General features: G+C 38.6%; 2 protein-coding genes across 2 annotated transcripts; one reads left to right on the top strand and one right to left on the bottom strand.

Annotated features, from left to right (window-relative positions):
• Positions 1-1,665: 1,665 nt before the first annotated feature.
• LOC103327119 (3'(2'),5'-bisphosphate nucleotidase 1-like) lies at positions 1,666-8,391 on the bottom strand. Its single transcript, XM_008229408.2, has 8 exons — positions 8,122-8,391; positions 7,120-7,195; positions 5,142-5,215; positions 4,838-5,043; positions 3,631-3,841; positions 3,453-3,551; positions 3,210-3,363; positions 1,666-1,963 (listed from the first exon to the last, which is right to left on the bottom strand). Exons 1-8 carry the CDS (start codon positions 8,329-8,331, stop codon positions 1,800-1,802), a joined length of 1,194 nt encoding a protein of 397 aa, XP_008227630.2. The 5' UTR covers positions 8,332-8,391; the 3' UTR covers positions 1,666-1,799.
• A 2,141-nt stretch (positions 8,392-10,532) lies between these two features.
• Positions 10,533-13,602, top strand: CHX15 (cation/hydrogen exchanger 15). The gene is made up of 2 exons (XM_008229412.3): positions 10,533-10,905; positions 11,164-13,602. Exons 1-2 carry the CDS (start codon positions 10,672-10,674, stop codon positions 13,504-13,506), a joined length of 2,577 nt encoding a protein of 858 aa, XP_008227634.2. The 5' UTR covers positions 10,533-10,671; the 3' UTR covers positions 13,507-13,602.
• The last annotated feature ends 492 nt before the right edge of the window (positions 13,603-14,094 follow it).

Genomic DNA, 14,094 nt, shown 5'->3' on the forward strand with positions numbered 1-14,094 from the left:
GCTATTCTTTATTGAATCCCCTGATTACAAATGAACAACAGGTGACTTTTCTATGCACAAGAGTTGGTTTATAGGATCCAACGTGCAATACAAATTTACTAATTACAAATGAAGCCCCGAATAACACAATTTTACATAATGAATCCTAATATTCATTTCACCCTTGACTAGGGTTGTGCGGTTGAACCGCAATAACCGAAAATCGACGATTGTTGTTGAACAGAAAGTCAATGAGGTTGTGGTTGATCAACCGGATAGATCAGTGCCAGTATCGAATACAATATCCAGAAACCCATATCGTTGGCTACCGCAACCGACCGAGCATATTACAAATAATAAAAATAAATAAATAAAATTGAAAATTCCATAGAAATTGCAGCAACAGAGAGTGAGTGAGAGAACATGGAGAATGAGAGACATAGAATAGGGTTCTGCACAGAGAGAGAGAGAGAGAGAGAGAGAGAGAGAGAGTCAAAGATAGAGGAGGAGAGCAAGAGACAAACATGGGAGAGAAGAAGAAGAAGAAGAAATGACACTTTGATATGATGGGAAAGAAGAAGAAAATTAGGGTTATGAAAAAGACCAAGAAGCTTTGGGCTTGCCATCAAGTCTTGAGCCAATGGCCCAATATATTCTTTTATTTTCAATTATAAAAAAGCCCACCACCCAAACTCATTTTGGCCCAAACCCATAACAATAATAAAACCCTAAAGCACCCTAACCAACCTCACCGATGTCTTCTCTTTCCCATTGTAAATAATAAAACCCTAAATCACCCTAACCAACTTCTTCTTCTTCTTCTTCTTCTCTCTCTCTCTCTCTCTCTCTCTCTCTCTCTCTCTCTCTATTGCAACCTCTCAGTCGGTTGCCCGTTAATCATTTCGGTGATGTAACCAGACCAAAAACAACCCTACCTTTGACAAGGAGCGTTCCTACAATATGACTAATTACCAATAATCTCCTACATACTGTTCTTACTTTTTAAATCAAACTAATAATATGGCATCTTGGTTAGACAAGATATGCAAATAAATAGGAAATTACCCACTAGTGCAGTGATTTAAAGTAATTGCTCCCTCAGACAATGTCTAGGTTCGAACCCTAGCGTAAATTGTGTGTGAGTTTTGTATATTATCGCTCCAAATGAAAAATCCATTCGATTCCAGAAAAGGAATCGCCTTTAGGCCCCGTTTGATTCATAGGAAAGGAGACTTGGAGATGGAAAATCAATTACTTTACCATGTTTGGTAAGTCCAAGCATGGGAAATCATTGACTGGCTCATAGGAAAGTAAGGGAGAAAGTGAAGCCATCCTCCCAACTTGGGTTTTGTTTTCCCTCATCATGTGAAAGTTTAGGGAAATGAACCAACATTAAATACACATTTTTCATGACCATTTTGTCCCCATTAACAATTTAGAATTATAATATATCATTAAATATATTCTTTTTTTATTTAATTTAATATGGGTATAATTGAAAATTTATACAAACTTTATTTTCCTTTCCTACTCAAAACAAACATGGGAAAGGAAATAAAGTGTTATCTCCCGTTTACTTTCCCAGCATTACCAAATGTAGGAAATGAATCTTCCATTTCCCATTCCTTGGGAAATGACATGGGAAATTATTTCCCCTCAAATTCGTTTCATGAACCAAACGGGGCCTTATTATAATAATAATTATTATTATTATCATTATCTTAAAAAAGATTAACTGTTATTTAATTGGCGACTCTCCAATCATTATTGTGGCTGAAACTGTGATAATATAAACATCCGAGTCCCGCTCTGAAAAAGAATCACAAGGATGAAGCTCTCTCTTCCAGAGATTCTTTAACTGCCTTCAAGAGTAATGGCATCAATTTCTGATTGGTAACAATTATGCCTGTTTCAAGATCAAGATATTTCCCTTTTGAAAAATCCAATGGGTTCCCTGCAGCATCTGCCACCACACCCCCAGCTTCTGCAATTTTTTTTATTGCAAACTAGGTATCAGAAAAGCAGGAAAAAAAAAACACGAATACAAATTGCTGCTTTAATCTCTAACACTGCAAACATCTTAACATGTTCTTGAATTATTAGCTCCTGCGCTTACAATACAAGGATAACAATAGTTTGAAGAATGATTCCCTAATAGAGGAATAATTTTGGAAGCTCACTCATGCAATTGTAAAGGGTCTGGATAATCCATACAATCAATGAAGATATTTATAAATCATCTGTTCTTTCCAGAACTAAACACACGCAACAAAACTAACAGAATCCAACACAAGAAAACTTATTTATGGCTTAATCTTCTATCCATGGAGATTTCAAGTAACCATTCATCAACTGTAGCATCTGTCTTGTGCATGCAAGAAAAGTGAAAACAATTTAATCTCTCTTTCTCTCTGGCATATTAACAACTCCTAGATATGATAACTTGAAAACACTCCTAGGCCTTTTATTAAACTTGGGCTTTATGTAATGGATCCATTCCATGTCAAGGAGGCCACTAGGGCTAAGTCTGTCAAATTGCCATAAGACCGTAAACTACATTAATGAAAATAAATGATGTAAATATGAAGGGTATTTCTTTGCAAAATCAATATTCACCAGGATGGGGCACCTTTACTCCGACCCCTTTTTGTGACTCATATTTGTAGCAGGAAGAGATGCTGTCAAAGCTTAAGAAAGATTTCAACTTAGCGAAATTGGAGGAAGATGACAACATAGCTTGACAGGAGGGATGGAATCCCCTTTTGAGAAATGTCCCTTCTGGTGGGTTCATAGCTGATGTGGGGTTCTATATTATTTTTGGGATTGACCAAATGATGGAAACTGACTCGAATTTGTGCGATTAGCACATTAAACATAAACTAAAATTATTTCATTTTTATGCCATTTTCTAACTTTACTCAATCCATACTATTTATAATGTGTTAACAGAGTGTTTCTATCTGATTGCCTATCCAGCCCTAATTATGAGCTTCAAATGATATGTCTAATCATACCCTCCTCTGGGAATGTGTAATCTTAACATTGTTTTCATCCACCATGTTAACATTATAAACTCATACTCATCACTACCCCTGTAAACTTCATCCCCGTCGTAGGAGTCGGAGTTCACAGCCTACATGTTATGCTGTAAAGCTTGGTCGAAGACCATTCCCACACCACCAATTGAGATGAGTTAAGAGAAGAAATAACTATTGGAAATAATAGTTTACCAGTCACGACGATGCACCCAGCAGCATGATCCCATATTTTCTCACGATATCCTTTACGAGGGAAACGAAGATATATCGCTCCATCTCCTCTGGAAAGTGCCCCATACTTTGCCTGGCTGTCAATTCTAACTGGCGGGGCTCTGACGCCAAGTTTCTGTTCATTAATAATGTTTTTACTAACAATAATTCAATAGATAAACAAACACAGCACAAATTGTTAAAGAGGAAAGGAGAAAGCAGTACCTTAATAATGGTGCCAGACAAGTCATGCAAGGAGTGTGCCACTTCAAAAGATTCAAAAAGTGAAGCTTCTTCAGGATTCTCAGTGGCGCTGACATGCACCTTAAGGACAGATATAATATTACTTATGTCAAACCTTTTCAGAAAAAGAATGCAATGAACTACCTATACAAGTGCTAACCTTTAGCAGGGAAGAACCATCCAGTGGCTGCATATATGTTCCTGTACCAACTGTAGCAAAGAAAAGACAGCCAACTTTATCTTGTGAAGACTGCTGATTTTCACCACTAATGGATGTCAGAGGAAGATTTGGACAGGCCAGGACACCCAACACAACTTTTCCTTCATCCAGCAATGCCAATGCTATGGCATATTGATCTCCTCTAATAAACCTACTCCATAATAAGCTATTTATCATGGCAGGCTTAAGAGCATAAATCAATATGGAATAAATGGCTAGCAAGTGAATCGAAGAAAAAAAGTATAAATTAATAGTTAGGTAAGGTAATAAAACCGGGTGAACCATAGCAAATAAAATTTCAGCAAATTACAAGAACTCCTCGAAAATGAAAAAGTATATATGGGATCACATCTGGGCCCAACCCTGAATGCAGTCCAATGATCCAAACCATCCACTTGTTAGGTCTCTATTCGAGGATTATCCTTGGAAACAATCAATTAAATCTGAGACCATTTAGTCGTCTGACTATGATCAACTAAATAGACGACCCCGATTTTTCTAATAAAACTGAAGCATGAATGATGATAATTCTCTCTTTCCAACACTGTACAAATTATCAAACTTTTCCCCGCAGAGACTTACTTCATTAGTGATAGAACTCAAATAATCTTTGACTCACAGTTTGCTTCACATCCTAATTTTTCCAAATTCAAACTTGAACACAGGAAAAATGTATGAAAGTTGTGCAGAAATAACCTCATAAAAAAAAAAAAGCAAAAGTGCTTCAAAACACTAAAAAAGCTAAAGTACAAAGAATATGAGAAATGACGAATTAATAGAAAAGACCCATGTCTTCTTCAATGAAATAAACAAGTCTGTACCACTCCAAAGGGAAGGATTGCAGCTTAGTTTAAATGAATGCATGGTCGTGTATACGCAGAAACTTTGGCAAGTTGACAAAAAAGATTAATAGTTTCGAGATAATTCCATACATGTAATGTCCAAAATCTAAGCCCTAGAAGGCTAATATATTTTGGTATCAGATTTACACTCATCAATTCATGTTACATGCATCAGGCATACATGCAAGACATAACAGCATGAGCTGTTCGGCAGGGGTAATCACATAACATGTAAATGAAGCATTCTTCTCAACCTTCAACAAATACTAATGATAGAAGCTTATCAATTGTGTCTAGAAACTTACCCTTTGGTACCATCTATGGGATCTAAAACCCAGTGCTGGCCCCTAGAACCACCTTCAGATTTCCCATTGTCAATGGCCCTAAGAACATCATCAGTGGTTAAATTAGAAACACTAGAATATTCATTGTTTGCAAGAGTATCATTAACAAGTGTTCTGATGCGCTGTAGTGTCTCCTGGCCACTGTTACCACGAAGATCTCCCGAGTCCTAAGACATTTAAAAGTTGAAAAGAAGATTTACAATTAAAGGAAGAAAATAAAACAGTTTCTGCATGTCTCTTTATCTGCAAAAATGTACATATTCACCTCCTCAGCCACTAGTGAGAATGATTCAGAAGGAAGTTCCCTTTCCAGTACCAAACTAACAAGAGCCTGTGAACCTGGCAAAAGTAGCCGAGAAAGAAAGGCAGTCATTTAGTTTCTTTCATATTACCCAAATTGCTTAGTTAAGTGTAAAAGAACAGAAATCACAAACAATGTGACTACAGTCCTTGATGTAACATGAATTTAAACCCTATGTATATAAAGGAATAGGCAGAGAATGGTAAAACATTCAAAATACACAAAATGCCCTTAGTTAAAGAAAATATTAAGAAAGGAACATATTAATTAAATTAGGGTAATATAGTAAATTGATATTTTATATTTTCAAATTTTAAAATAAACAGCAAAATGAGAACATTTTTTTGAATAGAAACAAATTGTATTAAAAGAGGGACAAAATGAGAACATGGGTCCTATTTGCATGGATCACAACTAGACCCATTTTCTCTTAATTTTAAATTGAATTACTAAAATTAAAAAATAAATATAAATAAAAAATAAAAAAACCAAGTGGCTGGTATAAATGGAAAGAAAATAATTGTTGACAGTGAAAGTTTCACTTATCTCTCCCCTGATGGATAATAAGAATTATGAAAATTTACAGTGAGAGTTTCAATTATATGTCCAACGATTTTTTTTTCTTTTCAAGGAATAAAAATTGCACCTATCTGCTTTTATAGTTAGGCGCAGACCAAAATACTGGGGCTTATGTGCAATCCACTTAAAGGACCAAGTGATTTTGATAGAAACATACATCCTCCATTTGCAGAAGATTAATGGATAGCATAAAAGCATACTGTGAAACAAGAGTGTCTGTCTACTAGGAATTATGACATAGCCAAGAAGATAGTACAATAATGATATAGCAATTCACATGTGCAGTAGAAGATTTATGGACAAGGTCCCCCTAAGACGGAAGCAACCTGATAATTTTTAAATCTGGAGTGCATGACAAAACATTTGTCTTTCCTATGACATCAAACCAACCTTCCATCAGCACACATACCATAGAAAGGCAGATTAAGAACTTTTAGAAGTATATAGAGTTTCTTTCAGTGAATAAAAGGGATACAGACTTAATTTACACATTTGCAAACGTTTCATTTACTTATCTATCGTTCTTATTTCATATAAGCACATGTATGTCTAGTGTACCATTAATCATTTAACTTCCTTTCATACCAGCTGGTGGCTACATTGGAAACTAGTTTTGGGAAATATTTAATGAGACAGGAAGATAGTGTGAGGCAATGCAAGTTTAACAAACATAAAATTATTCTCATCATCTATTAAATATCTAGACATATGAAACTATAGGCCTGAAAGCTCAAGCAAAGACGTCAGTGGTCACTATTGAAAGGGCCAAGCCAAAGAACCAATTATGCAAGCATAACCTGCAATCCATCATCCTTACATGGCCATAAAGAAAGTATAAGGTATGGGTATTTACTAAAATATTTAAGTTCGTATCCGGTTTATGGGCCTCAAATAGCCATCTAAAGCATTGTATGGTTCTTGACCAGATATAAAATTTGAGCTCAGCTTAAAATGATGGTCAAAGAAATGCAGCCCCACCAGCATTATACACAAGGCAGGAAACAACTATTACCATGCCACTGAAGTAAGGAGGGGAATTACCAACTGCCTCACCTATGATATGATGAACTAGATGCAGATGCAAGCAAATATGAGCACTGTTTCTTTTTTTCTTTTTCTTTTTTGAAAAAATCTAATAGAAACCATATGCAAAAAGCATTTGGACCTACAAGATAGCTTCTACATGTTATTATAATTCTGCCATGCGAACATCACAATGTGGGGTTACAAGATAGCTTCTAAGCTATCTGCAGATACAAATAGAAGTTTCCGTTTAAATGTCAAGATGACTGATTAATTTTAAAACCCCATGAATAACTTGCACGTAATTGAAACGCATTTACACAAGAGTTTGAAAACAAACCGTAATCTGCCACAGTGACTGGACTTTTATCTGATTTGGAATGAACGTCTGACTGCAACAGTGCCTTTTGTACCTTCTGAAGCACAGGAAGGCAATAATTGAAATTGACTTGGGATGACAAAATATATTGGTAAAATTAATACATATGAAAAACAAAAATTATATATATTTATCATTTTAGTGCTTACTCACAAATCATGTAAAGAGAAAAAAATCATATGACACCAAAAATGCTAGGGATTATATGACGGATTATATATATTTCCCAATGCGCACTTTATATGATTTTCAAAAACAAATGTTTCTGTCCAGAAATTTCTTATAAAAACAAACTAATCTATGGCACTTACAGTCAAACAAAGCTTATGTTAAAGATGCCTTTTTTTGTTCCTTTCATCTTGTACATCCCAGAATTCTATTATGCATAAAGTCAAGTCACATACTCATACGCATAATATATATGTGCACAGTGCACACACACATACACATAAACACATACATGGCCACCAGGGTTGAGGGATTTGCTTAATGAATAATCAGGGTTGAGGGATTTGCTCTAAAGTAATGATTTCCAGTCCTAAACAGTGAAAAATTGTATTTCAAGGAACAAAGCACACTAGGCGAGCACAGAAACACTCTGCACATGCCATGGGAGCAGAAATTTATTTTGGAGAAAGAAGCTTTTCTTGGATGGTATACAACCTTGAATTCATAATAGCAACAAACTATAGACATCAACATAAGGAGTGTACTGTATACTTATACTAGATGTCCATATTTGTATAAAAGACAAAGAATGGCAGATTCACGACATGGGTTTTGTCCTAAACAAATATTTTGCATTCTAAATTCCTCTCAATTTCCATTATCACGCATCGTCAATTGACAAATTTTGTTCTAGGTTTTGCTCAACTAACCCTTTCATTCTTTTATATATAAAATTTAAATAAATAAAGAAGCTCGTTCTCAAGCAAAAAGAGAGGGAGAGAAGGGGAGTATTGCCTGGCAGAGGAGAGCAGCGAGAGAGGCAGCTTTTTTGGCAGCAGCGAGTTCCTTTTCGTAAGACATTGAAGAAGATGCTGCTGCTGCGTGTATTGCTCTGGAGGACCTTTTGGTAAATAAGAGAGAGTGTGAGAATGAGTGTGAGATGATGATTTTGTGCTTTGCTGAAGGTGGAATTTTGGGCACTACTCTTAAGCAATTTATACCCATCTCTCTGCTCCTCTTGTTATTGTTTTTGTATTATTTACACAAATTATTTTGCCGCAGGGGACTAATAGTGGAGAATGCCCCTTTAATAAATTCCTTCATAGGAATGTGTCATCAACAAATTTGAGTGATAAGAAGTGGTGTGGGAGCAGCTGCGCCATCTCAACCGCCAGAGCAAAACTGTGGACATGTAATATCCATAACCCACTATGGCCACCGAGACCTCTATGTATTGGGATTGTTGGGTTGGGCTGCATACTTTAAGTTGTCTCATAGAACTTAATTTTAGGAAACCCAAGACGTTCAAGTCCAATGGGCCTTGAAATTCGGTTTCAATTTTAAGGGCACGTGATCGAAAAAAGACCTCCTGCACACGTCGAGGGGAGGCTAGTATTCATAAAATAAGGGTAATAAAGTGAATTAACTATATTTATATTTAAAATTTAAATTAACAAAATAAAATGAGAACATGGGTCTTATTTTCATGGGACACACTTTTAGATCTAGGGCTGGGCACCATCCCGATGTCAATCCTAGATAGGGGAATCGAGATGGGATGATACAGGATGAGAGTTTTTGAAAACACGTTCAAACCATACCGGACCCAAACGGGACTGATATGATTCGGTATCAATGTTGATACCGTAAAAATAAAAATTTTAAAAAAAAACCTATTATTTATTTATTTATTTATTTAGCTATTTACTTTTGGTAAATGAAAAAGGAAAGTAATTGAAGAAAATAGAAAGAAAAAGAAAAAGCAAAGTTTGGGTCAAATGCATATCAATTTCTTTCAAATATACCGTTAGCAAATATGTAAGCCTGAGAGAGAACTACAGGCAGTTGCAATATTCACAAGGGTTATTAACTTATTATTGTTTTGGGTTGGGGCTTTCCTTTTTTCTACCAGTTTGGAGAAGAACACAGAGAGAGAGAGAGAGAGAGAGACAGAGACAGAGACGGAGACAGAGAGAGAGATGAGGAGGAGCAGAAGAAGAAGAGATCGATCGATGGTGGAGGATTTGGGAATTACAGCTTCAAATCATGATTGAGAAATGAGAAGAGAAGAGAAGAATAGATAAAGGGAAGGAAAGGAAAGGATGGAGGAGAAACAAAGCTAAGTCGAAATGTCTGTGGGAGAGAGAGGAGGAACTGAAATTAAATTAAGATTATTATTTATACTATTCGGTCAGGTATGGCCCCAAACAGGATCACAAATATGGAATCGTTGTCATGCCAAACAATAACGGGATGACACGATATCATCTCGTTTACACGTCAACACCAAATGGGACAGCATGAGATTGGCACGGTTTCGGGATGGTTTCGGTATTCCGGTTTTGATGCCCACCCCTACTTAGATATGTTTCCTCTTTCTTAATTTTAAATTGAACTACTAATATTTATAAAATAAAAAGGTTGTAAAAAAAAAAATAAATAAATAAACTAATTTGCACACGTGTGATATTTGGTGACTATAGTAATATGGACAAAAAATTTGATAAAATCTATATATACAAAGCAAAAGGAAGAGAATGGTGAAAACATTCAAAATATCATAAAATGCCTTTGGTTAATGAAAACATTAAAAATTGAAATTATTAATTAAATTAGGATAATATAGTAAATTCACACTTTTTCATATTAAAAAAATTTAAAATTAAAAACAAAATCATATAATAGGTCCTATTTTTATATACATAACTACTCATATATTTTTTAATTCTAAAATAAATAAATAAATCAAACTAATTAGCCTTAACGTGTGCTAAAGTGCTAGTATATGATAATGTACGACATTGTCGAATATTGATGCTTGATGCTTGGCAGTTGACTAATGTGGAGCAAAGAAGTAGTGCTAAATTGTAAAGTAAAAATGAAAAACCAAAATTTCATGCTTGTTAATTAAAGATGTAGGATGACATGAAATTCTTAAAATAGGTAGATGCCAATTAACTGTGAACCACAGGCCACAGATAAAAGAAGCCCCCAAATGGGGCGGTCAACCATCAAAAGCTAGCACGGCTTCCCTCTTTCTCCCCTCTCATTCCAACATCATTTCCTTACAGAAACTTTTGTAAATTTCTCTCTATCAAGCTAAGAAGCAAGAGCCCCATTCTTAATTCCTAGCAATTTACCTCGTAAATAAAAGAAGTAGAAGGAAAAAGAAGAAGAAAAACAACAGAGACTTGTATGGTGTTGTAATTCCATGACATAAATTTAAGGAAGAGGTAGAAGCTAGGTATGTCCGTAGCATAGCGGTTTTTTATTTGTTATTATTTTCGTCGTGGTCGTGGTGGTGGCGGTGACATTGATCTCAAGGTGGTAGGAAATTAATTCAATATGGCAGCAGCGGTAGCTGCGGTGAAAGCCGCGGCAAATAATTCGACAGATGGTTCAATAGTGTGTTATGCGCCAACCATGATCACCACAAACGGTATATGGCAGGGCGACAATCCTTTGGACTACTCCCTCCCGCTCTTCATTTTGCAGTTAACTATGGTCGTCGTTACCACTCGTATCCTCGTTATCATTCTCAAACCCTTTCGTCAACCTCGTGTCATCTCAGAAATTGTGGTACATTACCTAATCTACCTATAATAATTTCCCATTATAACTAGTTATTAGTTGAAAGCATGCAAGTTTTTTTTGTTTCTATATCCATCTCTATATGTTCATCGATTGTGTATATAATAACTTCCCATTTATTCATTTAGTCGAAAAATAATGTAACCATGCACATATATATATGATTCATTTAAATTCCAAATTCTAGTAATGTTTCGGAATTAAACTAATTAATTGATGATTTTGATGGCATATGAATATATACAGGGTGGAATATTATTGGGGCCATCGGTGCTTGGAAAGAGTGATAAATTCGCCACCACAATATTCCCTCTAAGAAGTGTGATGGTCCTGGAGACAATGGCAAATGTGGGTCTCCTCTACTTCCTCTTCCTTGTTGGATTGGAGATGGATATTTCTGTAATTCGGCGCATGGGCAAGAGGGCCATCGTCATTGCCATTGCCGGCATGATCCTCCCCTTTCTCATCGGCGCCGCCTTCTCCTTCCTCCTCCACAAGCGAGAGCAACCCATGAACCAAGGCACTTTCATTCTCTTCCTCGGCGTCGCCCTCTCTGTCACCGCCTTCCCTGTACTCGCCCGCGTTCTCGCCGAGCTCAAGCTCGTCAACACCGAGCTTGGTAGGATCGCCCTCTCCTCCGCCCTCGTCAATGACATGTGCGCCTGGGCCCTCTTAGCCTTAGCCATTGCCCTTGCCGAAAACGACACCACCTCGTTGGCCTCCCTTTATGTCGTCCTCTCTAGCGCAGCCTTTGTCCTCATCTGCATCTTCATCGTCCGCCCTGCCGTGTGTTGGATCATCCGAAGAACCCCCGAGGGAGAGAGCTTCAGCGACTTCTACATCTGCCTCATCCTCACTGGTGTCATGATCTCGGGCTTCATCACCGACGCCATCGGGACCCACTCCGTTTTCGGGGCCTTCGTGTTTGGTTTAGTCATCCCCAACGGGCCTTTGGGCGCCACCCTGATTGAGAAGTTGGAGGACTTTGTGTCGGGGCTTTTGCTTCCTCTTTTCTTCGCAATTAGCGGTCTCAGAACCAACGTAAGCAGCATCCAGGGGCCCGGCACATGGGGGATTCTGTTACTAGTCATATTTCTGGCATGCGTAGGGAAAATTGCAGGCACTGTCATCGTCTGCCTCTTCTACCAGATGCCCTTTGACGAAGGCTTCACTCTAGGCCTGCTCATGAACACCAAAGGCCTAGTCGAGCTCATTGTGCTCAATGTCGGAAGGGACCAGAAAGTTTTGGACGACGAGGCGTTTGCCATTATGGTGATTGTGGCGGTCGTGATGACCGGAATCATCACCCCCATTGTCACCACCGTTTACAAGCCGGCCAGAAGGTTTATACCTTACAAACGACGTAGCATTCAGAGATCCATGCCTGACGCGGAGTTGCGAGTACTTGTCTGCGTCCACACCCCTCGAAATGTGCCCACTATGATCAATCTCCTGGAAGCTTCCCACCCCACTAAAAGATCCCCGCTCTGCATCTACGTCCTCCACTTGGTGGAGCTGAGCGGTCGGGCTTCCGCCATGCTCATTGTCCACAACACTAGAAAATCCGGTAGACCTGCACTCAATAGAACGCAGGCCCAATCGGATCACATCATCAATGCTTTCGAGAACTATGAGCAGCACGCCGGCTGCGTCTCCGTGCAACCACTCACAGCCATCTCTCCTTACTCCACAATGCACGAGGACATATGCAACTTGGCCGAGGACAAGCGTGTCGCCTTTTTAATCATTCCCTTTCACAAGCAGCAAACAGTGGACGGAGGGATGGAGGCCATGAACCCCGCGTTTCGAACAATGAACCAGAACGTTCTTGCAAACGCTCCTTGCTCGGTTGGGATTCTCGTGGACCGAGGCCTCAACGGCTCCAATCGCTTGGCTGCCAACCAAGTGTCTCATCACGTGGTCGTTCTCTTCTTCGGGGGACCCGACGACAGAGAGGCGTTGTCCTACGCGTGGAGGATGTCGGAGCATCCGGGGATAAGCCTGGCTGTGATGAGGTTTGTTCCTGGGGATGGCGCCGGAGGAGCGGAAAGAACTTCTGCTTCTACTGCTGCTTCCGCCACTACCGCTACTGATGCAGAAGGGAACAATTCAAGGATACTGTCGGTGGAGACGGACTTAGGGTGGGAGAAGCAGCTGGACGATGAGTTAATCAATGATTTTAGAATGAAGAATGCCAACGACGAGTCCATTCTTTACACTGAGAAGTTGGTGAATAACGGAGAGGAGACGGTGGCGGCGATTAGGTCAATGGACAACGTTCATGACCTGTTTATTGTAGGGAGAGGGCAAGGCATGATATCGCCTTTAACGGCGGGACTGACGGACTGGAGTGAGTGCCCGGAACTTGGCGCCATTGGGGATTTGTTAGCTTCTTCAGATTTTGCAGCGACGGCGTCGGTTTTGGTGATGCAGCAATATGTTGGGGATCAAGATCAAGGCCCTGCGGAAGATGTAGACACCCTTCAAACGCCAAACAGCCCAGACGAACAAAACGCGCAGTTTAACAATGCCGACCAAATCAACACCCGGTCTACACCACCCAGGCCCCAAGATGGTTTTAACCCTTAATTGTCAATTTTTGTTTTCACCGTTTTTCATATTCAATTTTCGATTGTTTATTGCGAAGAAAGAAATAAAGAAAGAAAAAACGTAACAATAACGATGATGTTGTTAATTACATCATGGCTTTTGTAATTAAACAACTAGTTTTTTTTTTTTTTTGGTTGTAACTTATCTTCTTGCCTTTGATCAGACATCTCTATTATATAATTTGCTTCAATCTTCTAGTGTTCAATCAATAAGCTCAAAACGGTTTGGTTCACATTGAGAGTCGTTGGCTCCTCCCCACCGGCAATGGGTGATTTTTCTCTGAGTTATGTCTCATTCATGAGGTTTTTACCTCTTTTCTCCTTTCTATTCATCCTCAATTTAATTTTCCCTAAGTTAAGCCCGAGCCTTAAAACCCTAATCCACAGTTACTCCCCCATCCACCATCACTGTTTTCTAGCCTCCAACTCTCACTTCTACACTCCCTCTATCCCCTCTCTATTATAGTATCCTCCACCGCGTGAGACTACTTCCTACAACCAGTTCTAGACCACCAACCTCCGCTCCTCGACTTCCATCAACTCTCTTCGGTGGCACAAACTAGGGTTG

The sequence above is a fragment of the Prunus mume genome, linkage group LG3, assembly GCF_029339155.1.
Source record: "Prunus mume cultivar Tortuosa linkage group LG3, ASM2933915v1, whole genome shotgun sequence".
NCBI lineage: Eukaryota > Viridiplantae > Streptophyta > Magnoliopsida > Rosales > Rosaceae > Prunus > Prunus mume.